Genomic DNA, 23,820 nt, shown 5'->3' on the forward strand with positions numbered 1-23,820 from the left:
ACACATGTTGACACCCTAAGGATAGTTTTTACAATGAGGCCTCTTAATACATGATGTTTTTGGCAAATGTTATACCTGCTTCCACACTTGGCAAGGGATTCCTTGGCTTCCGGATGCGTTGACGCAATGCTTTCAGAGAGCGAAGAACATTGTTGCTCACCTACGAGAGCTTATAACAACTGCTAGGATCTAGCTTCCGCCTTTACTGGTTAAAGAAGCGTGTCCACATCAAAGCCAAGCATCTTTGGCACAATGGTTTGTGATTTGGGCGTCTGGATGGACTCAGATCTGGCTTTGATAACCCAACTAAACGGACTCATGAGTAGCTGTTTTTTCAATTGAAATCACTTTAAAGGTTCCTTGACTATTTCACATTCCCAGCATGACTCCAACCTATGAAGGCTGTCATGTCGAGTCATCTGGATTATTGTAACACTATATGTTTTGGTTTGCCTACAAAAAATCTCTTTAAACTTCAATTAATTCAGAACGCTGCTGCCAGACTTGAATTCCATCTAAATAGGCAGGCTCATATCTCTTCTGTCTTTCGTGACTTGCACCGGCTGCCTGGGGCAAAAAGAATAGAATTTAAGACTCTATGGGCCTAATCCATAGAATGGGATTGCACCATTTTATTTATTTATTTATTTATTTATTTATTTATTTGATATTTGGTTATGCAATTGACAACGTTTTATCAAGTATACTCCATAAAAAAGAGGAAAATAAAAAACAGTTCTATTGACATAAATTTCAATTAACGTCCAGAATCAAGGTCACAGATCTTCAAGTGTTGATAGCTGCTTCTGGATGACAATAGAGAGTTTGACTACGGTCAAGGATATTGATGTTTTTTTCCCAGATTGTAACATTTTCCACCATAGCTCCCTTGATTTGTATCCGTACTTTGTGATGATCGGGATCATGAGGGTGTTCCTTTGCAATGATAAAGTTGGACAGACCATAATCAAAAAATACAGATTTTCTATTGACTCTGGATCCTGACAGTCTACAATTCAGGGGCGCAGCATGGTTTCGTGTCCATGTTGTTTCTCTTGTTTTGATCAGGTTAAGTCGAAATCGGAGAAATTGATCTCTGAAATACCAATGGGGAAACAATTTCAGGTAGTTGGGTAGGGAATTTGGTTTTTTACTGTCTTCCCATGGTTTCCCATAAGTTTTTTAGGTTAGCTATTCATTCTCAGTCCTGAACCTGTCACAGGAATATAGCTTTTTTTTTATTCTGTCCGGGTTACTGATGAGAATGTCCACTTGCTCTCCTGTGATGTTAAGAAGAGTCTGACATTTTGCTTTCCATGCAGTTAGAGGTGGGTCATGGTCTTCCAAAAGGGCTTTTTTTAGACATTTAAACCCCCCTTTGGGGTTTTCCTCAATGCATTTTCTGTAAAAGGACAATGTTTTCCACTCTACAATGGCTAGCAAAGAGGTTAAACCCAGTTCTCTACGGATTGCCTGTATTGGCGTGCCTTTCAGAAGGCGCAGGGTGTTTTTACAAAAATGACCTTCGAGAATTGCCCAGTTTTTAACTTTGAAATTGAAAGAAGTTTCAGCACCGTAGGTGAGAATCGGAATCACCTTGGCTTTCTAAAATGTTATCAATGGAATTAGACTAAAGCCATAATAGCGCTTCAAAATGATTTTTCCTAAACCTGTGAGGTTCATCACTTTCTTTCTTAGTGTTTCCAGTCGTGGAGCGTCGATCTTACTTGTGTTGATACAAACTCCTAGATATAGAAAGGATTGTACTACAGGGATTTCTGTTCCCAGTTGCGACCAACGCATCGTTTTTGTTCGCAGCTGGCTCTTTTGAACCCCAAAGGGTAAGATGGCAGATTTGTGCAGATTTATTATAAGTCCATTGGTTTCGACGTACAGTTGTAAAGCATTCAATTGTCCAATTGGGGTCTGGTCTATAAGAACCACATGATCTGCATGGACTAAGCGACTAACTTGGATGTTTGCTATAGATGGTGGAAAGCATCTTATGTTATTAGCTGCAGAGTCGATGTCAGAGATGAAGATGTTAAATATTTCAGAGGCCATTGGGCAGCCTTGTTTGACGCCTTTTTTGGTTGGAATTGGCTCAGTTAGTAAACCTGTTTTATTCAGCCGGACTCCTACGGTGGTATGATGGTGAAATTCTTTAATGGGATCTGTGATGGAAGCAGGACAGCCCCATTGTTCTAGTTTAGTCCATAACTTAGGGCGCAAGATGCTGTCAAACGCCTGAGTTAAATCAATAAAAGCTATGTATATTTTTGAACCTTTACTGATCTCCGTGCGGCTTTTCAACAGGTTTTAGATGAATATATTGAGCGCTGTCCCAATACCTTGAACAAAGCCTGATTGCCATGGGTCAAAATGGCCGGATGATGTTGCCCAATTTCGTAATGCTTCAAGAACCAAGTTGCCAAATACTTTGCCCATGGAATCTAACAATGCAATAGGGCGATAGTTAGCTGGAATTTGACGATTGCCCTTTTTGTGAATAGGTATAATTATCGATTCTTTCCATGAAGTTGGTATCTTTTGGGTCAATGTGATGTAATTGAATAGAATTGATAAAAGTTTGGCCCATTCCTGTGGATTTACTTTGAAAACAGCATTGCTTATCCCATCTGGGCCATATGCATTTGATTTGGACAGTTTCTTGATGACATTCTCGATGGTGTCTGTTGAAGTATCTATTAGGTGACATTTCTTATTTTTTTGTGACATTGGTATGTTATCCTGTTCTTGAAAGAAGATTGCCTTGAAATGAGAGATCCAGGCTCCTGGAAGAATTGGGGTTGACGTCAGGGAATTTTGATCTACCTGTAATTGGTTTATCAATCTCCACATGTCTGCGGTATTAGATGATCTGATGGTATATAACATTTTCTCCGCATCATTGCGGTCTAGTGTCTTTTTATAAAGCTGCAACCAATTCCGATATTGCTGTCGTAATTGTTTTTTTTTGCTTGAGGCTAACACTGATTTATTACCATTTAGCTTGTTTAAGCCTCTCCTCAATGCTTTTTTTCAAAGGATCACTTGATGGTCAAAGGCGTGCCAGTGTGTAATGGAACTCAAATGGGAAGATTTTTATTTTTTCTCATATATTCTGAACAGTCCAAGGTAGTTCAGAGGTTCTTTGGCACCGGTTGAGATCAGGTGGTTTACAAGAATGGAGGAATCTTCAGTAAATAGAGGGAGCCGAGTGGACGGGACTTTAATTCGATTTCTTCCCATGTTGAATTCTACCAACTTCATGTTTGTGAAAGTTATGTTATTCTGAGTTGGTAATAATTTGGCTGATAGTAAATTGTGATCACTGTTATCCATTCGTATGACCACCATTTTGTTTTCTGCGGCGATCAGTTTGGCTGAGATGTAAATGTAATCGATGACATGCCCACCGGTTCCTTGTTTTCTGGTGATATTAGCTGGAATGTCTCCGGTAGTATTGCCATTCAGTAGGTTCAATTTGTTTGCATTCATGACGATGTTCCACTGATAGCCTCTTCTCTGGTGGTGTTAATGAAAAGCTATTGAGTATTATGAGGCCTCTAGATTCATCCCAGCATTTCGAGTTCAAATCATCACAAATAATGAACCATGGATCTATCCATTTTTGTTTACAATGCACTAGCCATTTTTCAATCTGGTCTGGAAAATGTATGCTTGCAATAGAGGCAGGATTCCAATACACATTCAGGATTATGAGTGTTTCCCTCGTTTGTTGTGCCGCAGTTTGAATGGATCCAACTATGATTTGAATTAAGGAGGATGGCATAATTTCTGTGATTACTGTAAAGTCAAGCTGATTGTTAATGAGAATAAGTAAACCTGACGTTGGTCTGCCAGTAGCCCCTTTAATTGCTGGATTAAGGTGGCTTGAATAGCCTTCAACTATCGGTGGAATGCGCATCCATGTTTCTTGGAAGCAGAAAATGTCATGATTTTCGATCCGATCCTTCCTGAACCAAATGACTGAAACCCCTTGTATTCCATGATGCTATAGTTAGGGGTGTCAGTGTTGGTGGGAGTTCATCCTATGGCATCTTGATTTTATCAGCCACCAGCCCCATAAGCCATTTCCAGTTCTCTTCTGTGCCAACCACTGGGAGCCTTGTTTCGTGTTTATTAGAAGCTCTTTCTTGGCTGTGGCCAAGCCTCGGATGTAGCGATGGTGATCTTCTACGTTTGTAGGAGTTTCTCCGCTGGTGTGCGTTAGATCTGTCCGACTTATAACGGTCTGCATGATGAGATGAATTTCGATGCCGATCGTTGTTGTAGTATCGTCGGTCGTAGGTGTCACTTGTGCTATCCCTCCTTCCATGATTTCTGGCTGGCCATTTATTTGAACGGCCATAAGTGGTTTTTGTTCAGAATTTGGATTCAGTTCTGTAGAGGAATGGATGTTTTTCGGTGGACCACGTGCTATTTTGGACTCAGTTAGGTCAAAGCCTAGTGATCTTAGTTGGGATATTTCCTGTTTTAAGGTTTGTGTAATTAGAGGAGTCATTGGGTAAATAAGCACTCGGTCCAATGTGTTTTCTTCTGGAAATTCAACTCTCGCTATGTCATTAGATGTTAATGGGCGAAGGGATGGGATATGGTGCAATAGTCTCATGACATTGGCTCGATTCATGATCAGCCCATCTTCTTCTGTGTTCATTCTTTCAAGTAGAAGTCCATCTTCGAGGTTGTTGGAGCTTAATCCAAGACTTCGTGATTTGTGTACCACTTGCTTTGTTGAGCGGGATGGTAATTTTAGAGGCGAGATTTGGTAGCAGTCCTCGGTAAGATCAGCCTCAGAGTCATTGTGCATATTGTTGTGTTTGCTGGGAGAAGGATTCTAAACTGCTTCGTTTGGTGCAGAATTTCTGTGCCCCTTATCTGAGACTTTGTCTTTTTGTATATTAGGAACCGGTTTACTTATTTTCAAAGTCTTTTGAATTGAAGTATTTAACTCCTCACATAGGTCACGTGCCTCGATAGGTGTGGGGTTTGACAAGGACTGTTCCATGTGTAATCGAAATGGTCCTTTTGGAGTTCTTGTTTGATCAGAATTGTTTTGTGGGTTCGATTGACAATCATCTATATTTAGTTGGTTTGTAGGGGCGTTCACATTGCCTTCCTCTTCGTCTTCAAGATCATCACTCGACGATGTAAAGTCATCTACAGAATAAGTTGACAAGTTCATCATGTCAGATGTTGAATCATCAGATTCATTGACAGTTTCTTCCAGCACACTTATGCTTTCCATATCAACGAATTGGCGAGGCATGTCTTGTGAACTCCGTTGTTTTCCATTTGTGTCCTTAGATGATTGTATGTCGTCACTGATTTCCTCTATTTCACAACGCTTTTGGATGTTAATTGGTTGTGTCTGCATTTCAAATTGGTTTTGTTTGATACAGTTATCATGCTTGTTGTGTGAGGATCCGACATGAATTACTTTCGGTGCTGTTATTTTCTTTGGAATTGACTGCATCATTTTTCCAGAAAACTCATGGGTGTCACTCTTTTGTTTATTTTGCTTTTGCAAGTGTATTAGATTAGTCTGAGGCAGAGTGATACTTGATACTTGTGCCTTTGGATTTTGAATGGTAAGCACTTTCTTTGCATCTGGGGCTTTTATTTTAACATTTGCCCTGCTTCTGGCTTTTCTGGTTGTCTGTTTTAAATTGATTGACTTTGCTCCTTTAACAAAAATGGGACATATTTGTGTAGACAAATTGTCACCCGAAGTTTGTGCCAGACCTAGGCCAGGTGCTGCAACTGATCCCATTATAACTTCCTTGCTATGCAACGTGTCAATTTCAGGCGTGTCATTAATTTCAGAAGGAGGTGGCATGGCATTAATCGCGGGATCCTTGGGTTTGTGGTGTGACATAGTCCCTGTTGGAATTTGCTCTTAAATTTCAAATGGATCCGTTAGCTGTTGACTAGTTTTGTGAATGCTTGAATCAACATCAATTGATTCAAAACGTCTTGATAACCGGCGGTTTTCTTTATCTTTGATGATGGGATCAAGGATAGTATAAAGCAGAGTTGCCACTTTCGCTTGGCTCATGTCAAGGTCCTTTTGTATGGCTGTAATGAAGGCTTCAACGAATATGATTTTTGAGGTCATCATGGCTACCACCGTCGTCTGATCTTTCAATTGATCTGCAAATTGTTTGTATAACTTCATAAATGGTGCCATGACAGCAGACATAGTTGCTATTACAGCAAAGTTGTTTTCCGTAGATACTTTTGAAGGGGAGTTATCATGAGTATCATTTCCCAATGCACATGCAGTTTGTGTAGCATTGTCTTGTAAATTTCTTTTCAGTTCTGATACCTCAATTGAGGCCTGACTCGAAGCATCCCTTAGTAAGGTGATTGGTTTCCCCAGAAAACTCTCTTGCGAGGTTACTGTTGCGTAAGCAGGTGCCTTACGTGGTTTTAAATTGAGGCCAAAGATGCTTGAACTCTGTGGATGCGTTGAATATTTAGCGACCACTAGTTTATTTTTCAAACGGCTTTCTAAGGCCTCCAATTTTGAAGCCGAGTCTAGCAGTTGTTGGTCCGAGACTTCTGGGTCACCTAATGGTGAGGCGTGCAAACAACTAGTGTAGAAGTGTTTGTTACTTTGTGGTGGCCTCTCCTGGCACGGCGGGTGCCCTTGTTCACGTCGTCCTGTATGCCATATACATTTTTCAGGAAGATGGTAAGGGATGGACAGCTGTTTCCTGGGCATGAGAACTCGATGTTTTGACTTTCAGCCTCCTAGCAATGGATTATTAAGGCATCTTTGGGCTTGACCTCCTAATTGCTGCGGCATTATATCAAAGTCAAACGATAGATGATTTTCACCAGAAACAGCAAAGAGAGCGGGTGTGGCAGTATTGAGGTCAGCCACTCTTTCAAACGTTGAAGATAAACACATTCTCTGCCCCTTGGCTGGGTAAGGAAGAGGCAGATTCGTTACAGTTTTAGAAGCATTATGTTCGACTCTGTTGTGTTCTGCAATAGCCGGCAACGCATCATTTTGTGTCGTAACTGAGTTTTGATTGTGTGCTGACATACTTTCAGTTGCCTAACATAAGTCATTAAGCTGCAGTGCAATTGCCGGAAAGTCTAAGGGCACTATTAACGGTGTATTCGTTTGTGGCCTGTGTTGCCAAGATATATGTTCGCTGTTTTCGCTGTCATTGCCATCTGTACCGTCAATGTTTTCAGCCATCTTTTTTGATTGCATATGCAATGAGGTCACTGGAACTCGCGCAGCAGAGGGAACAGTTTGTGTGATTTGCACAGCGCTCTTGTTTCTTGAATTAATTTCATTATTGCCAGGGCATGAAGCCGGATTAGTTAATGGATATGTAAGTGTTTCATTTGTACAGTTGGGGGACCTGCAAGGTTGGGAAGGCACTGTCGGTAGCACGGTCATGTGGGGTGAGGTAGTTTGAGCCGCAATAATAATATGCAAATTGTTCAGCGGACATACGGACAGTTTGGAGTTTGTATTGCATATATCGCTCACCTTAAATGACTCACTCGTAGCGTCCATATCACTGGCTATAGAAGAGGCCTGCGGCGTTGGTTCCGTCGGGGGGGAATCCGACATAATTTCCATGTTTTCTGTATCACACGTGTGCATAACTCTGCTGGGGGCTCCACAAGCTCCACTCGAGCTGAACACTTGGCCAAACACTCTGCCACGCTCCGCTAGTGGCGAGTGTTTTGTTCAGATGGCTCCTCCTCCAGAAAAAAACAAAAAAAAAACAAAATAGGGTAAACAGACTCCTTGCAGGGTAAACGGGCTCCTTGCAGACTCCTTGCAGCAACGTGCGTTCGTGGCCACACTTGGCCAAACACTCCGCCACGCTCTGCTAGTGGCGAGTGTTTTGTTCAGATAGCTCCTCCTCCAGGAGGAAAAAAAAAAAACAGGGTAAACAGACTCCTTGCAGGGTAAACTGACTCCTTGCAGACTCCTTGCAGCAACGTGCGTTCGTGGCCACACTCGGCTAAACACTTTTACCATTACAAAACACTTCTGTGAATCAGGCACTATGCATGCTAGACAAACCCTTTTACCATAAAGGGCCAGCCTTTACTTGCAGCTGTTTGGTGCAAAACGCTCCTGGCAGACAATTAAGATCACCCTCTGGCAATTTGCAGAAACTCCTGAAGTTTAAATACCAACGTTGTGAAGGTCGATTCTCTAGCGTTTTGGTGCCTAAGATCGGGTGTGGTCTTCTGCCACACCTTCAGGCCATCACGCACCACCTAAAATGCAGATGTCTTCTGAAGGCCTTGCTGCTCCTAAAATGAACTCCACATTTGCACGGATGGCTCAGGTCTTGGATATTGAAGCGCATTGATGCCTCCTTCGAGGTAAGTTGTGTGATTTACAAATGCCCTACCTACTTACCTACCAACCTACCTGCCTAATGGCTATTGCGCATTGCCACCCCCCTGTTATTGCGAGCAAATGAAAGCATGACGTCGCAATGAAGGAAGCAAGTATGAGTGCCTCTTAGCCCACAGGCACACTCTAGGAGGGAGATGTTTCCTACTGTTTGCTGGGAAGTGCAGACATGTTCTATACCCATGCCATCATTAGAAGGGTCTCTATGGATAATCTAGAATGACTGAAGGGCAGTCCCATATTTAACATAATAATGCCTCTCTCCACCTGCACATCTCCACCATTTTGTTTTGAACTATATAAGCAATTTGAGAACTACTTTCTGACCTTTGAAATGAAGGTCTGTAGCTCAGGCGTCCCTCCCTCAGGATTGACTTATGTCACTCCAAAGGGTGGAAAGCCCTCCGCTGCACACAGATTTGGCAGGAAGCACTAGAAATGAAATACACTGTGTCCTGACTCTGACCACCCATGGCTGCTCATACCTCTGCTCCACTGGTCTATCTATAGTGGTGATTTATATATTTCCTTCTGCACTTGAAGACCACCAGCCTTGTTGACTTGTTTATTACACTACTTACATTGCTTATTTAGCGTGGTTCCGCCATTATTCTGTAGCTCCTCCCCTTAATTGCTGTGGCATACGCAGACATGCCATCAGTCTTGATGAAAATGATCGGTTCATTTCAGTGCCTGTCTGTGCCGACGATGGTCCGCCTGCACTTTAGCTCTTTGGGGAGTGCCATATAACACCACCAGGAGCATCTAGTAGGCAAGGGGTATCCCCTGAGGTGAGGAACGATCCTTGGAAGGGGCGGCCCCATTTTCTGACAGAAGAGAGGAACTCTGTGGCAAATAATGCTTCACTGGTAGTTGCAACTACTTGGGCTAAAAGACTTCTACAAATGTACCTTCTCTACCCTTGCCTCGTCGTCTCTTTCTCAGCAATGTTTTTTTTTTAATTCAATGAGTTAGTTTATTACAAACTTTTTCATATTATATTATTCCATATCTTTTGCAAGTTTAACCCTTTAGGGTAGCTGTGGCATCTAAAAAGAAAGATTAGTCGCAGGTCAATGCATTTTCTACGAAACTCGACTAGGAGCCACATTTTTATTTTTGTTGGATTTTTTTTGTACTTTGCATTGGAGTACAGCTATTGACAATTAGGTGAAAACATACATATTTTATTTGTATTTTTCATCTAAGGGCTATATCGTTCATGTCTAATATACAACAGAAAGAGGCGCAAAAAATATTTTTTCTTTATTTATGTGATGTACGTTTAATGGAGTTTTAAATAAATAAATAAATTGAAGTAAACTTGATTAAATTTTTTGTGTCTTTAAAACCTCTGCTTTTCTGATGCATACAGCATTAGTGTGGAGGGTTGCACTTCTGTGCACGAGCACATAATTCAAGTCTCGTGACAAATGTCATATTGTTTTATGAAGGGTTTCTACTTTCCTAAGCATGACATTCCCCATTCATTGGGCCAACAGCCTTTTCCCTATTCGCGCAAAGAAAAGTGCCAATCCGCGCACACATTTGCATAATTATAGGGGAACTATTAACCCCATTAACTCTGCATTGTCATAGAGGATGCACAATGCAATTGTCCCAGGACGCGCTGTCACATAGAGCCGGCATTGACACACTTCTGAAATAATTGAAGGCTCTGAAACATGAAATAATGTCTTGCCTAGTTTCCTGACCTTACATTGGTTTACATGATTGCGCAATCACTTCTTGCATTCCACCAGGCACACATAATTGTGTCCACGACGCTGTCAGAAAAGCTATAATTGGTTGAACCTACCGTATAGGTCTCGTTTTGCGAGTAGACGCTGGTGGGAGACGTTCTCTTCTGAAGGGGGACCAAGGGAGGGCGCTCTCTTGCATAAGGCTGCTTGTTGACCTTGTTATGCAGGATCAGGGCCAGGAAGAGGGCTAGCACAAGGAGGCCCAGAAGGGCCATGAGTATTATGAACCACAGCTCAGTGTAGAATTTGGTCTTGACGGTCTCTGTTCCATTCTTGGCTTCTGGGGCAGACAGGACAGGCCCTGGACATACAAAGGGTGAGTCATAAGCCGCCTTTTAAAGGGCAAGTTCATTTCTTTGTCTTATAAGGACTCAGACATGATATTGTTTGCATTATAAACAGGTCAACGCAGACACAGAACCTAAAACACAAGCAATTGGCAGCAGTTCATAAAGAAAGGATGTGCTGTGCAATAATATTTACAAAGTATAGTGCCCTCAACAAGTACATGCAGAAAATCAGTCCATGTAGATGCCAGGATGCAGAATCAGAATGCATATTGAGGTAGTATGCCCGAAGGTTGCGGGCCGACCCTGTCGTTAAAGGCCTGCCACCCAAGTTAAGGGCTCCAGCAGCATATGGGCATTAGCACCCGTGTAGTCCTCTATAAGTGTGCTAATGTTTTTTTCTTGTGAATAAAATAAATAAATGCACCTTGTTACACAGCTCCACGCCGTGCAGTGCTGCTTTCCATGTTGCTGCCTGTGACGTCATCAACTTGAAAATGGACTTTGCTGACAGCAACACTGTACGGCGTCAAGCCATGCAAGAAAGCTATGTTTCTTTTTTTTTTAAATACACCATGAGCACCTGTGTAGGAAACTACATGGGTGCTAAGGGGAAAGGTGGAGCAGGGAAGGAAGCACCCTAAACCAATGAAAATGCTCAGACTGCAGAGATTCCTTAGTTAATACGCCTCGTATTCCGTGCATTTTAATTGGTTTACAGCACCACACTGGGTGCTAATGTGGGTATATGAAATTCTGCATCAAAAAAATGCTCTGAAACTGGTGCAAAGGGAAATGCACCACAAATAAACTGCATCTATTATTTAAAAAACATATTTTATTATATTACAATGTCTGGATGCTTTTTCCTTAACATTATACTCCTTTCTTTCCTGTTTTATATACGATGCAATATATATGTGACAAATAAGAGCGATGGTCTGCCTTTCTTTAAAACTGTAGCTAATTCCCTTTTTGCAGTATTGTCGGGACATCACATCTCGCCTGTAATACGAACGTGAGATCACTTCTGTAATAACTTATTACGGTTGGAGTCTGACATTCATACAACTGCTGCAAATGTATGCACACATTGGTTTAATATGATCGTGTGAACACAGCAGGGAAACAACAGAGTGCTGTACACCAAGAGCATACAATACTTGGACACACTAATATGGAGGCAGTTGAAAAGATGCACTGTAAGGTTATGTTGAGAGGGGATAGTAGGGACTACATGCACGGGGTATGGGCTGGGTAGGGAAAGACAAGGCTTACAGACCTTCCACAGATCAAACTGAAGCTATATTCCTGTGCGTTTCCAACAGTCTGACCTTTTTAAGCGCACTATTAAGTACCTGGATCTCCATCAGCAATTCCCTTTGTGAGGAATTCGACCAGCTGCATGGTGGGCATGCGCTCACATGGGCTTTTTGACATTTTTAATTACATTGATTGATGGTAGACCAACCTCAGTAAAATGTGTGGGTCTAATCCACACACATTTTCCTATGCTCACACCACGACAAACACATAAACCCATGCACTCTAAGTGGACAGAGCCTACAGGCACTACCACTCTGTCACATTTAGTTGGAATGTGACAGCCAGAACTGCACAATGTCATCTCCAGGAAGGGCGAGGGCCAACCTTCCCTCTGCCATGGCCAGCCTGATTAGCAGCAGGTGGCAGCGATTAACATAACAATAGATGGTACTGCAAACAGGCCCACATGGAGCCTGGCTTCAAAGGTTAACAAAGGAGACAGGAAACCCAACAACCTTTCATATGTAACTGTGCCAACCTGAAGCCAGCTGGCAGCAAAACAAACAATGGGTTTCCCCTACTTTGCTGGCTGAATGGAAGCAACAAATAATACTACATAGAGGTCAAGCCAGCGGAAAGACCAAAAAATTCACTCAAAGGACATCAGTCAACCACGTAGACAAGGAAAGAGGCTCCCCCAGCTGCCCAACAGATCATCATACATAAAACAAACAATTAATTTACAATATTATATTTATTTGATACAAATAGAGTCTTAAAGTATTAAATTGTCTAAAGCTCTAGTACAATATACAAAATTGTATCTTACAGTTGACTAAAAAGGTGCATACTGTTTGGAGTATTAATGTCAAATAATGACTGCTGCGAAAGGTCGCAAGCCAGTTGATCGCATAAAACCTAAGAATTAATCTGGGCATGCCGTGGGTGGTGCCCCAAGCGAGTGAAGGGAATCACTCAAGTGGGGGACCCCCAGTCGCTCTGACCAGACTAATTATGTGAACAATCAAATAAATATCAAAAACGCAGTCAAAATAATATTGAATCCAGAAAACCAAACAAAGAAGGTTTCATTTCAATGCACAGCATCCCATAGTTAGATTTTAGTGTGTCTGCTTTACTGTTTCTTGTTTGGAATTGAATATAATTCCTTTCCATAGTTTGGTCTTTTGTGTTCCTGATTTGATTATTGAAATGAAACCTTCTTTGTTTGGTTTTCTGGATTCAATATTATTTTGACTGCGTTTTTGGTATTTATTTGATTGTTCACATAATTAGTCTGGTCAGAGCGACTGGGGGTCCCCCACTTGAGTGATTCCCTTCACTCGCTTGGGGCACCACCCACGGCATGCCCAGATTAATTCTTAGGTTTCATGCGATCAACTGGCTTGCGACCTTTCGCAGCAGTCATTATTTGACATTAATACTCCAAACAGTATGCACCTTTTTAGTCAACTGTAAGATACAATTTTGTATATTGTACTAGAGCTTTAGACAATTTAATACTTTTTTAAGACTCTATTTGTATCAAATAAATATAATCTTGCAAATTAATTGTTTGTTTTATGTATGATGATCTGTTGGGCAGCTGGGTGAGCCTCTTTCCTTGTCTACATGGTTGAATGATGTCCTTTGAGTGAATTTTTTGGTCTTTCCGCTGGCTTGACCTCTATGTAGTATTAACCTGAAGCCAGCTCCCACCCTCATTATCAATAACAAGTGAACTGTCATGTATGGATCGGCTGTTTACAGTAGTCCACCCTCTAGAGGGACCCGATTCATAAAATACGAGAATGTGGTTTGCAGGAGCCAGAGAGTTTGGTCTTGCTGCAGCTTCAAGGGAGACTTGCCGCTTTAACAGGGACCACACAGTGAGAACCATTAACCAGAGAGACTCTTTGAAAACAACAGACAGGAAGATTAGTGGGACTTATTCTCACAACTCAGTGAGTCCAGAGCTCTTTCTGTTGAAAGAAGGATTCTGCTATTTTAGTTCTGCGACACATCATGTCCCTGTTTTCACTCCTTTAGCTTTCCTGTTGCAAAGCACTCTGGTTATGACCTCACACATGCAGGAGATTGTTGATAGGGACACCAGAATTGGTTCATTAAGGTAGGCTTAGCCTACACCAATCAATGTGGCCAACTTGGCTTTGAAAGAGGGCCAAACCCCTCTTTTGGCAGATCATCTGAAGACTTTACAAGACCTAAGAAAGGAGATCTCAATCTTGGACCCTGGCTGACGGTACAGTCTGCCTCACTTCTTCTCCCAGCGAAGGAAGGCCAGGATATCCAAGGAGGGAAGCAAGATCCCTCCCCTAAACATCTCACAGGAAACCGAGGGAGATACAGAACTCAGAGGACCCTCCGGCCACTCCAGAACTGGTACCAAGCCAGCGCACAGCGTGCCCTGCTAGGCTCTGCATCAAGCTTCCTGGATAGGAAGTGCCAGAACGTCTCTCTGAACATTCAACCAAGGACATGGCAGCTGCCTACAACACACTCCTCGCTTCGGGGTGTCCGCCTTAAAGTACAACACAAGCCCATTGAAGAAGATGGGGGAAGTTCCGCGATGAGCCTTCTGCAGACCTCTGGATTGAAGGACATTTTTCAGCCAGCCGAGTTACTCAATCCACAACCGCTGACCGTTGTCAAGCTGCCGTTGCTTAAAGGCATCTGAGATGTCTCGACCAGTGTTTCAGAACCACCGATCAGCACTGTGGCAATGATTCCTGACCCTAATCCACGATGTAGGCCAGCCTGCAGTTGTTTTACCACCTTGGCTCACTGAACCATCATGCCGCTTGATACCCGCAGCAACTCCCATCTCGAACTCTGTCACAGAAGCCTGCAAAGCGCCCTGAAGTCAACTCAATCCTGTCGAGCACCAAGAACATCTACAGCGCAAGGTACATTGTGGTTCTGTCCCCCTGGTCCTTCCCAGAAGGCCCCTAGAGACATTTCAGTAACCATTGCTCCCTTTGTGCTAAAGCCAAGAAACCTTAACAAACTGTTGTTGCTATTAACCATGCCGACTCCACTCCTTGACAGTATCCAGAGTACATCCCTTTTCCTTCTTTGAAACTGTCTGTCCTGTGCATTCCTTTACAGGGTGGGTTGTAGTTCGCAGTGTTGTTAGACTGTCTGCTGTGATTAATAAAGTAGATATTGTTAATACAACCTTGACTGGACACTCCTTTTATAATTGGGTAATAATTGTATTTTCCCTGTTTTGCAAATAACTAACGATCTACAATCTTTTGCAGATAAGCCTGTTGTTCCATCCACGCTAGCAAAATTGGACAAGGAGGTTTATAACTGACTTGTGCTTCCAATCTGTTCAGTTCCCTTCTGTTGCACTAGAGGTGTGATGGTTTAGAAACCGATATTCACTCCTCGACCACTGGTACCCAGTAAGTAGATTCGTCAGACCATTCCTTGTGTTCTTCTACCATCAGTGGGCGGGTTTTTTAGCTTCCTTTACTAGGAACTGGATTTCTCTGTAAATCCACTGCCATTTGGTCATGATGAAGGATGTATGCCCCTCTTTTTGTTCAGTGCACTGGTGGGAATTCAGACAGTGGGGAGCAGGCATCTATCTGCATGTTAACACGACTTTGAAAATAGGACCAGTCAGTGACTCACAAGAAACATCTTAAAAACAGTTTTTCAGAAGCTGTATGCTTCATATCTTGTTGCTTTATTTCCGCATTAGGGACCCCAAATATTTCCTACATTCCTGCGCCTGCAATATTTCTTTTTTCATAGGGTGTAGGGCACCAAGTACTGAAGGGCAGCGTCACCCCTGTAGCGTGCGTGAAAAAGATATCACGAGTCACGGTGGAGTTCCCCGGCTTCATAAGTTAACATGGCCTACAAGGCCATTCCTTAACATAGACACAGAACTCCTTGGTGACTTCATATTGAAACTCGAGACTGACTCCAGCATAACTTTGCCACAACTGATGTGGACACCAAGTCTGGTGCCGCGTGGAACACTATGATACTCATGTACATTGCATTTTCCAGGAAACACTATCTCCCTTGAGGTCATCATCTACTTTCCTCCGCTCCCTGTACCATTCCTGGCTTTTTTCCATACGTCCTGGCAGTGAACAATGACTTAGAGGCCTACTCCATGGATGAACCCTTCAGAGATCTTACACAGTTCAATATGTATCCCCCAACTACCCCCTCAATCTTACCTTCTCTTTTACTTACGGATAGCCCGCGAGTTGAGGTCTCACCCCCAACACAGGGGGTTGGGGGACATGCACTTTGCAAGTTTAAATCCTGGCCGCTCACCTTTTATCCATCCAAGGCCGAGAAAATGAGGGCCATTAAGTGGGGTAATAGTGAGGGCTGTTATTACAGCACATGAAAGCGTGAGGAATGCAGAATAACGCCCTGCATGGAAGTCTGATCTTATTAGCCATCCTTGATTCAAGCCATGCCTTTCAAACTCTCACATCTTTCACATCTACAAGTCCTCTCTATGCTTTATCATGTGTGCCATTATAGTCTCTGCTAAGCATTCCTCAAACCATTCACTCCTAGCAGTCAACTGCTTCCCTTTGCAAAGTCTGTGGCCTTTTCATGCTACCTGTTCTCGCCCTCGCCATTATCGTGATGTATGCACACTGAATACTTATTTTCTTGCCTCCACAAATCTTCTCTATTGCACCCTCCCCACCACACATTTAAAAAATGCTGCATGAGGCGATTCCCATTGTTGCACAGGGTATCACGAGTTGGACATACCCATAAGTACTTTTAGGCCACTGGATGAATAAAATAAAGCTATGTATGTTATACAGTTTTAAAAGAGCTTGCCTGTCACCACTATAAACCTCCCTGGCTCTCTAACAGGCCAGTTGAGAGCTGATTAGTGTGGGAAAAGGTGTGTATTCTGTGATCAGACACAATCTTATTCACCTATCTTCCCAGATCCACTAAGATGGATGCACCAACCACCTGTGCCCAATGACGTGGGCAGCAACCTGCCTGACCGCAATCCAGTAAATCACTAGATCACATTAAACCCTACAGTTACTTCGCCCCAATATGCTTCAGAGGTTTTTATGGAAACAGTGAGGTGTGTGTGTGTGTGTGGATCAGTCTGAAATTAGCACATCCTTCAGCTCTGTTTACAGCTTCCTGATAAAAGGTTTTGAAGACCACTGGCACAATCCCATAGGCTTGATACACAAGGGGGTTGTCCTGACCACTGGGTTTTCCCGGTCTACTTTCTAATTAATGTAAACCTGTTCTGTCATTTAACACACATTTGAATTCTTCAGTATGTAATAGTACTTCAACCAATCAATTGATAGTGCAGACAAAATTAGAAACTAGGTACAGCTCTTATTTCATTCGCTGTGCATGCATTTCATAGTCATGCATTTGAATTTTTTTGGCATAGTTTTTTTTTTTATAAAAAAGGTTCAGTTTACCACATGCAGTTGGTTTTTTTGAAAACATTTACAAAAACCTTTTTGGCAACTGAAAAGGTAATACAATTTTGTTTAAGCACAAATTTGCTCTAATGATGTATAAAGAATTTAGTGCATTACCATCACCTATGATAGCTAACATTGCATAGTACAACCAAACAAAGAAACATAGTTAATAGTTAATACAATTGGTTGTATTTAGCCAGGCTAGAGGGTGACCTAGCTCATGTGTTTTGGTAAACTGAACCTTGTTCATAAAAAAACTATGCCAAATAACACAGTGGTCAGGACAACCCCCTTGTGTATCATTTTTAAATAGCCCATAGTCATGACACTTCTAGCGCCCTCCCCCCAGTTACCAACAATCCCATAGGCTAGCGAGATGTTAATTATAGTTTGCATTGTCTTGCCCAGAATTGGTTCTTTGAGTAGCGCTGTGAAAAAGGCAGTTGGACAGAAATCTGCTGTGGAGCCTGAGTACCTTCTAGAATCCACCTGGTTGCCAAGCCGGTAATGTGTAGTAATGTTCAGAGAGGCAATACTTTCTATTAAAATGCTGGGTTTTCTATTTAAAAAGGGTGCCATTTTATGTTTAAAATGTTCTGTTTCTTGTCTAGGAAGCTCTGCTTGAACTTTAGTGATGTGTTCATTGACATGGTTTGCAATGTTGCAGCAGAGCTTTCGAGTGCTCTTACTCACTTTTTCTAGAACCTGAGGGTTACATAACTCTGCAATAATTCGATATAGCTTTTTTTAGGTGAATTAGCGTTAGAACAGCGATCCTGAATGTAATTTCTTTGACATTTAAGGTATTCTTTTCATACCTCTAGTAAATCTCATCAGTTTTGGCCTATCCTCCTGTCACCATTTTTACTGTAGCAATGTCGTGTGCTTCCTAGATTCTCTGAGCTCTTGTCTGAACCCTTCTAAAGTAAGACCTTGTTTTGAGGCTCTTATATAAGTGAAATCGACGAGTCCCTCCAGACCTTGTGTTACACAGTCAAGTAATTGTTCATATGCACAGCTAACATCTAGGTGTGTGTTCAATGGATAGGCCCATTCTATCAACAATCTAAGAGTTTGTCAGGTGCAAGTCCCATCCAGTCGCATGACTGTCTCATGAGTGTGAAAGGGACCCTCTCTAAAGGTTTTTGTACTACTTTGACATATAATCTAGCACAATTGTCGAACATGGCAGACGTTCATGTGATGGTCTGTACTGAAATGATCACCTAATGATTGTCCTGGTTTAACAAGTTCCAACAAGTGTAGATCTTCTAGACTACTGATCAGTGTTTTTTTGTGTTAAGCGTTTTCAATCACATGTCTAAGTCTCCTAGAATTTCTAGATTGATTTGGACTAATGAATTAGGGGAATTCTTGCCTAGCGTTTCCCAATCAATGTCTAAGTCTCCTAGAATTGCTAGATTCATTTGGACTAATGAATTAGGGGAATTTCTGCCTAGCGTTTTCCAACCACATTTCTAAGTCTCCTAGAAATGTTACATTCATTTGGACTAATGAATTAGAGTAATTCACAGTCCCTTTCTTTTCCACTATTATCTCTTTTTTCCATCAATCATATAATTTCTATGCTGATGACTTGCATATCTTTTTCTCTTCTCCCTCTTTTTCTGATTCTGTTCCTGCTACCCTTTCTGCTTGTGTAACAGCTATACAGTCCTGGTTGTCGGCACATTTCCTTCATTCAAATCCATATAAGACTGACATTCTTTTCATCCTATAATAGCAGATTTCTTCTTCTATTGCACCTCCATCAATTTCCTTTTCTTCTTCTCAACTCCCTCTCTGAAACTCCTCTTGAAACGTACATGCATCTTTTTATTTTTCATCGCATATCACCTGCATTGCTCATTCATGCTGCTTTCAATCATCTAATGCTGGCAAGTCTTGCCATATCCTTGGAATAATAGAAACGCTATCCGAATAGTGGAATGACAATCTCTTGTAGAGAGACATTGTGCATTGTAAAGTATAGAAGCTCACATAATTCAACCTTCTCTGGGGTTATAGTGATGAATGAGTGAGGAGATATAAACTATGACTGCGACACAAGAGACTTTGAACTCTGAATCATGCTACAAAGCACTACTAACCATGACTCATGACGCTATAATACTATGAACCCTGAACTGTACTGTGCACTATGATGTCGCAGAAACAGCAAGCCAGGATTCAAGCGAGATGCTATGGAGTGAGATGTCATGTTATAAAGTAAGATCTGGGTAAATCCTACATAAAGCACCCCAAACAGGGTGCAGTAAAACAGAGTTCCATGGACACTTGGTGAGCATAATCTACATCTATTTGGGGGAGAGAGATTTGACTATCCGCATGGTGGGTGTGCGCTCACCTGTTTTTTTTTAAATTTTAAATGAAATTGAATGATAGCAGATAAACCTCAAGAAAATGAGTGGGGCTAATCTGCACACATTTTCCTATACTCACCGCACGACATATACATAGACCTGTGTACTCTGGGTGGACACAGCCTACAGGCACCATCCACCCTGTCATATTTAGTTGGAATAGGTCAGCCAAGAGTACATCATGGCATCTCAGAAGGGGTAAGACAAAACATTCTTTCTTCTATGGCAGCCCAATTAACTAACAAAGGCTGCATTGATACACCCTTTCCTTTGTTAGCTGCTGGTGGCAGCTTCGCATACTAATCAGAGTTAATTCAAACAGGCCCAGTGTTACATGTTTGCACCCCTTCACCCCCTTTACCTTGTTCTTTTAGAAAGCACTCTGGTTATGACCTAATGCAAAGAGGAGATTGTTGGTGGGGACCCAGGATTGGTTCATTGAGGTAGGCTTAGCCTACACTGTGGCCCATTTGGCCTTAAAACAGGGCAGTGCCCCTCTTTTGGGCAGATCATCTGAAGACTTTGCAGGGAGTGACAAGAAGAACTCATTTGGACCCTGGCTGAAGGCACAGTCTGCCTTACAGCTACCGCCAGTGAAGGAAGGCCAGGAGTTGCGAAGAGGGAAGCAAGATCCCTCCATTAAATATCTCCCAGGGAACAGAGGGAGATACTGAAAAGAGAGGACCCTCCAGAAGCTCCAGAACTTGTACCCAGCCAGAACACAGAGTGGTGCTAATCTGCACACATTTTCCTATACTCACTGCATGACATATACATAGACCTGTGTACTCTGGGTGGGCACAGCCCACAGACAGCATCCACCCTGTCATATTTAGTTGGAGTATGACAGCCAAGAGTACATTGAGGCATCTTAGAAGGGGGAAGGCAAAACCTTCATCCTGCCATGGCAGCCTAATTAACTAACAAAGACTCCATTGATACACCCTTTTTTTTGTTAGCTGCTGGTGGCAGCTTCGCATACTAATCAGAGTTAATTCAAACAGGCCCACAGGAGGCCTGGCTGCAGAGGCTAAAACAAAGGAGAAATGAAAACCTAATAGGACTGTGATACTTATCCTTGACCTCAAGCCTAGGGACTGCATCTCTTCAGCCCTAAAGTCTCTCCACTGGCTCCTGGTGGCTGAAAGGATCAAATTCAAGACCCTCTGCATCATCCACAAGGCTTTCTGGAGCCTGGGACCATGCTACATCCAACTTTCTCTCCCTAAATACCTCCCTGCTAGAGTCCTTTGGTCCTCTAGCTCGAACTCACTTCAGGTCAGACATTTCTCCAAGCAGAAAGTGGGGGGTAGATCTCTGTCTCTGCCAGGTGCCTCCCTCTGGAATGACCTCCTCGCCCTTCTCAGACTTGAGCCTGATCTCCTTAAGTTGCGGAAGCTTCTCAAGACCTTCCTTTTCTCCTCCTCCTTCCCTCTCCCCCTTCCCTGAAAATCACCCCTGCTGCTGTAACTGGCTACCTGGCCCTTTTTGAGTCATACAGGGGGAAGGCTCTCCCTTGTCCATTCTTCCTCAGCACCTCCTTACTAGCACTTGCCTTTGGGCACCCTTGCCTGACTATACTACTGAGTCTGGTCCACCCCCACTTCTCGTTCTAGCTGACCCTTATCCCGTCCCCCAGCACAGTTGCCTTCCGGAATCCCCTTAGCACTTACCCAGCCCCTGAGGCCCCTTCCTTCCTGCACCCTCCTCCTCCCCCTCTCCTCACCTTCCCTTCCCTTCGACCTGTCCCCCCGCACTTCCTGTTTGCTGAACTTGTACAAACCGAATGTCACAAGGCCTAGTAGGACCGTTTATTGTTTTTAAACTCCTCTTTCTCCCCTCCCCTTAGTTTTGTGGTGCCTGGAAACACTTTTTGCTGTATAGACGCCATACAAATGTTCAATAAAAAAAACAAATAGAAAAAACATTTCTGGATTTTCTTGAAGCCTTTTCTAGACACTAAATTATTCAATATGTCTCCTTGATATTGGCTACCCTCTCATTTTGCCCACAATATAACCAAGATAATCCAGTTAGGATTACCTTTTTGCAGTCACAAATCTCCCAAATGTTTAGCGAGCTTGGCTAAATGCCGAACATAGGTATACGTGTGTCAACCCTGCACCATTTGCATTGTAAAGCTATTTCCAATTTTTAATATCTATTGAAGGAAGATGCTCTCTGAAAGAAGTATCATATTCCTTACACATAGTAGTCTTGTTACAAAGATGATGTCAGATTTGTAAGAATCAGTCCAGTCAAACCCATTACTCAAAAGAGCGGATGGAAAAAGCTACACTATATGTTATCCCCACCATCTTATTTAAAAGATACAACTTCAACATGCATTATTTAATTTGACATTAGGTACCTGATTTTTCACAGCCACTTAATCAATCTAATTTATTTGGAGGAGTCTGATTGTGATGAAGGGCTGTACAGATTGTGAAATGGAGGTAATCTTCTGAGCATACACATCGCACTGATTTGCATGTTAAAATTGACATCATTAATTATAAAAACAAAGTTTACCTCTGTAACAAGAGGATTGTCATTTAAGTAACCTAGGAATTAATAGACATCACAAGCTGCTGTTGGAATGGGGCACTGTAATCTCACTTATCTCTCTATGTCCTTCTTGTAGATCTGCAAATCTCAATGGAAGGAGTTGCTGCTCAGCCTTCGGATTCCACAGCCTCCTTTAGAAGCATGGAGATAAGGTCTCATAGCCAATTCTCTTGGCAGGTGGTCAGAAGACTAAATGACCTCTGCATTGCTAGCGTATCTCATAAGGGGTTGCTGGTGTCATGGGCATGGGAAGATTCATTCACTAATATATGTAGGCTCCTTCATTATCCAGAGTGTAATGGTGTCACTCTATCTGGAGACCCTTTACACTAGCAATATTGGCCAAGCACCACAACAGAGATAAGGGCTTAGTAAATATGAGGCACCTGCTCAACTCAGAAACCTCAGACTTACAACAGCAACACTTGAGTGCTCTAAATCTTAGCCAACCCTGGCCATCCAAGACTACTTTCAACATGTAGACATGGTATTTCTAAATGATGGTGGTTTGAGCAGTGTAAACATATTTTCCTGAAAAGAAATGAAAAGAAACCCGAGACACAGAGTTAATCTGGTCTGGTGACAACTTCATTCTACATTGAATTTTCATCAGCTGCTCTTTTTAGAAACATGCCACATACATTTTTGGAGAAAAAAAATATACTCCTGTAGTATATTTACCTAGTCCTGTTGCAGTGCTGTATTTCACCAATGGTGTACTAACACTTCCTACATCGGTTGTGCAGGTCACCTGAAAGAAAAAGGCTGAAAAAGAAACCAACGAACAAGATTAAACATACTTACATAGTTCATTTTCCATTCTGCTCCTCTTTTCCGGTTATTGGCTTTGCGGAAAAAGGAAACTAAAAAGAAAAATATAGGTCTGGAAGGAAGTAGGTTGATGAGCTGACTGAGAGGGAAGGCGGAAAGGGTGAAGGATAGAATACAAAATGGAGGGCCCTCGCTGATCTCAGTTGTTGAGGCACAGCCGCTGCAGTTGACGTCACAAAATTGCATATTTCCTCCTGAGACTTCTAGGAATCCCATAGAGGTAATTAGGGACTTTATAATCAGAAGGACCTCTACCACAGCACAGCTGCATCCCTGCTATTCCACCCAACTCCACCTTCAATGGTCATTTTGGTGCAGTTGGCTGTGATAAGGAAAGGAAGGGAGAAGGACAGGAGAAGATAGAGGAAAGAGGAGGAAAGGAATCAGGAGGAAAGTAAACGGGAACAAAGGAGAGAGAAGAGGGTTGCAATATATGTAAAGCAGAACTATTTAAAAAAGGAAGCATCATTTTGCAGTGTGATGTCACTCCTAAATAAAAAAGGGCTCTGAAATCACTCATAATTCCAACAAAACAAACTCCTGTATCATCCAAACCCTATTATAATGCCAAGTGCCCGTCACCTTAATTTACTTTGAGAATGATGTTGTGTTGAGTGTAAATTATTCCAAAAAAAGGTGTTCCTTTAAAATTTAGTTCAGGATAAAACATTGTAAGTAAACAAATTCTTAATTTTCAAATGTCACTTTAAGACACAAACACTGACTACTGTTTATAAGAATACAGGGAATGGAAGCAGGCCAACGAGCATATAGGGAACACAGGTTGAAACGCTCACTCTAACCTGCTTCTGTGCTGCC

The 23,820-nt window shown here is 42.3% G+C and overlaps 1 protein-coding gene across 1 annotated transcript in view; it reads right to left on the reverse strand.

The window, feature by feature from the left end:
• USH2A (usherin) overlaps window positions 1–23,820 on the reverse strand; it is a 4,817,015-nt gene that overhangs the window by 58,904 nt on the left and 4,734,291 nt on the right. The window contains exons 69-70 of the mRNA XM_069608572.1: window positions 22,852–22,935; window positions 10,245–10,489 (exon numbers count right to left, since the gene is read on the reverse strand). Of these exons, the coding sequence (XP_069464673.1) occupies window positions 10,245–10,489; window positions 22,852–22,935 (329 nt within the window). The remainder of the gene's footprint in view (window positions 1–10,244; window positions 10,490–22,851; window positions 22,936–23,820) is intronic.

The sequence above is a fragment of the Ambystoma mexicanum genome, chromosome 4q (genome assembly GCF_040938575.1).
Source record: "Ambystoma mexicanum isolate Mex_15411 chromosome 4q, UKY_AmexF1_1, whole genome shotgun sequence".
Taxonomy (NCBI): domain Eukaryota; kingdom Metazoa; phylum Chordata; class Amphibia; order Caudata; family Ambystomatidae; genus Ambystoma; species Ambystoma mexicanum.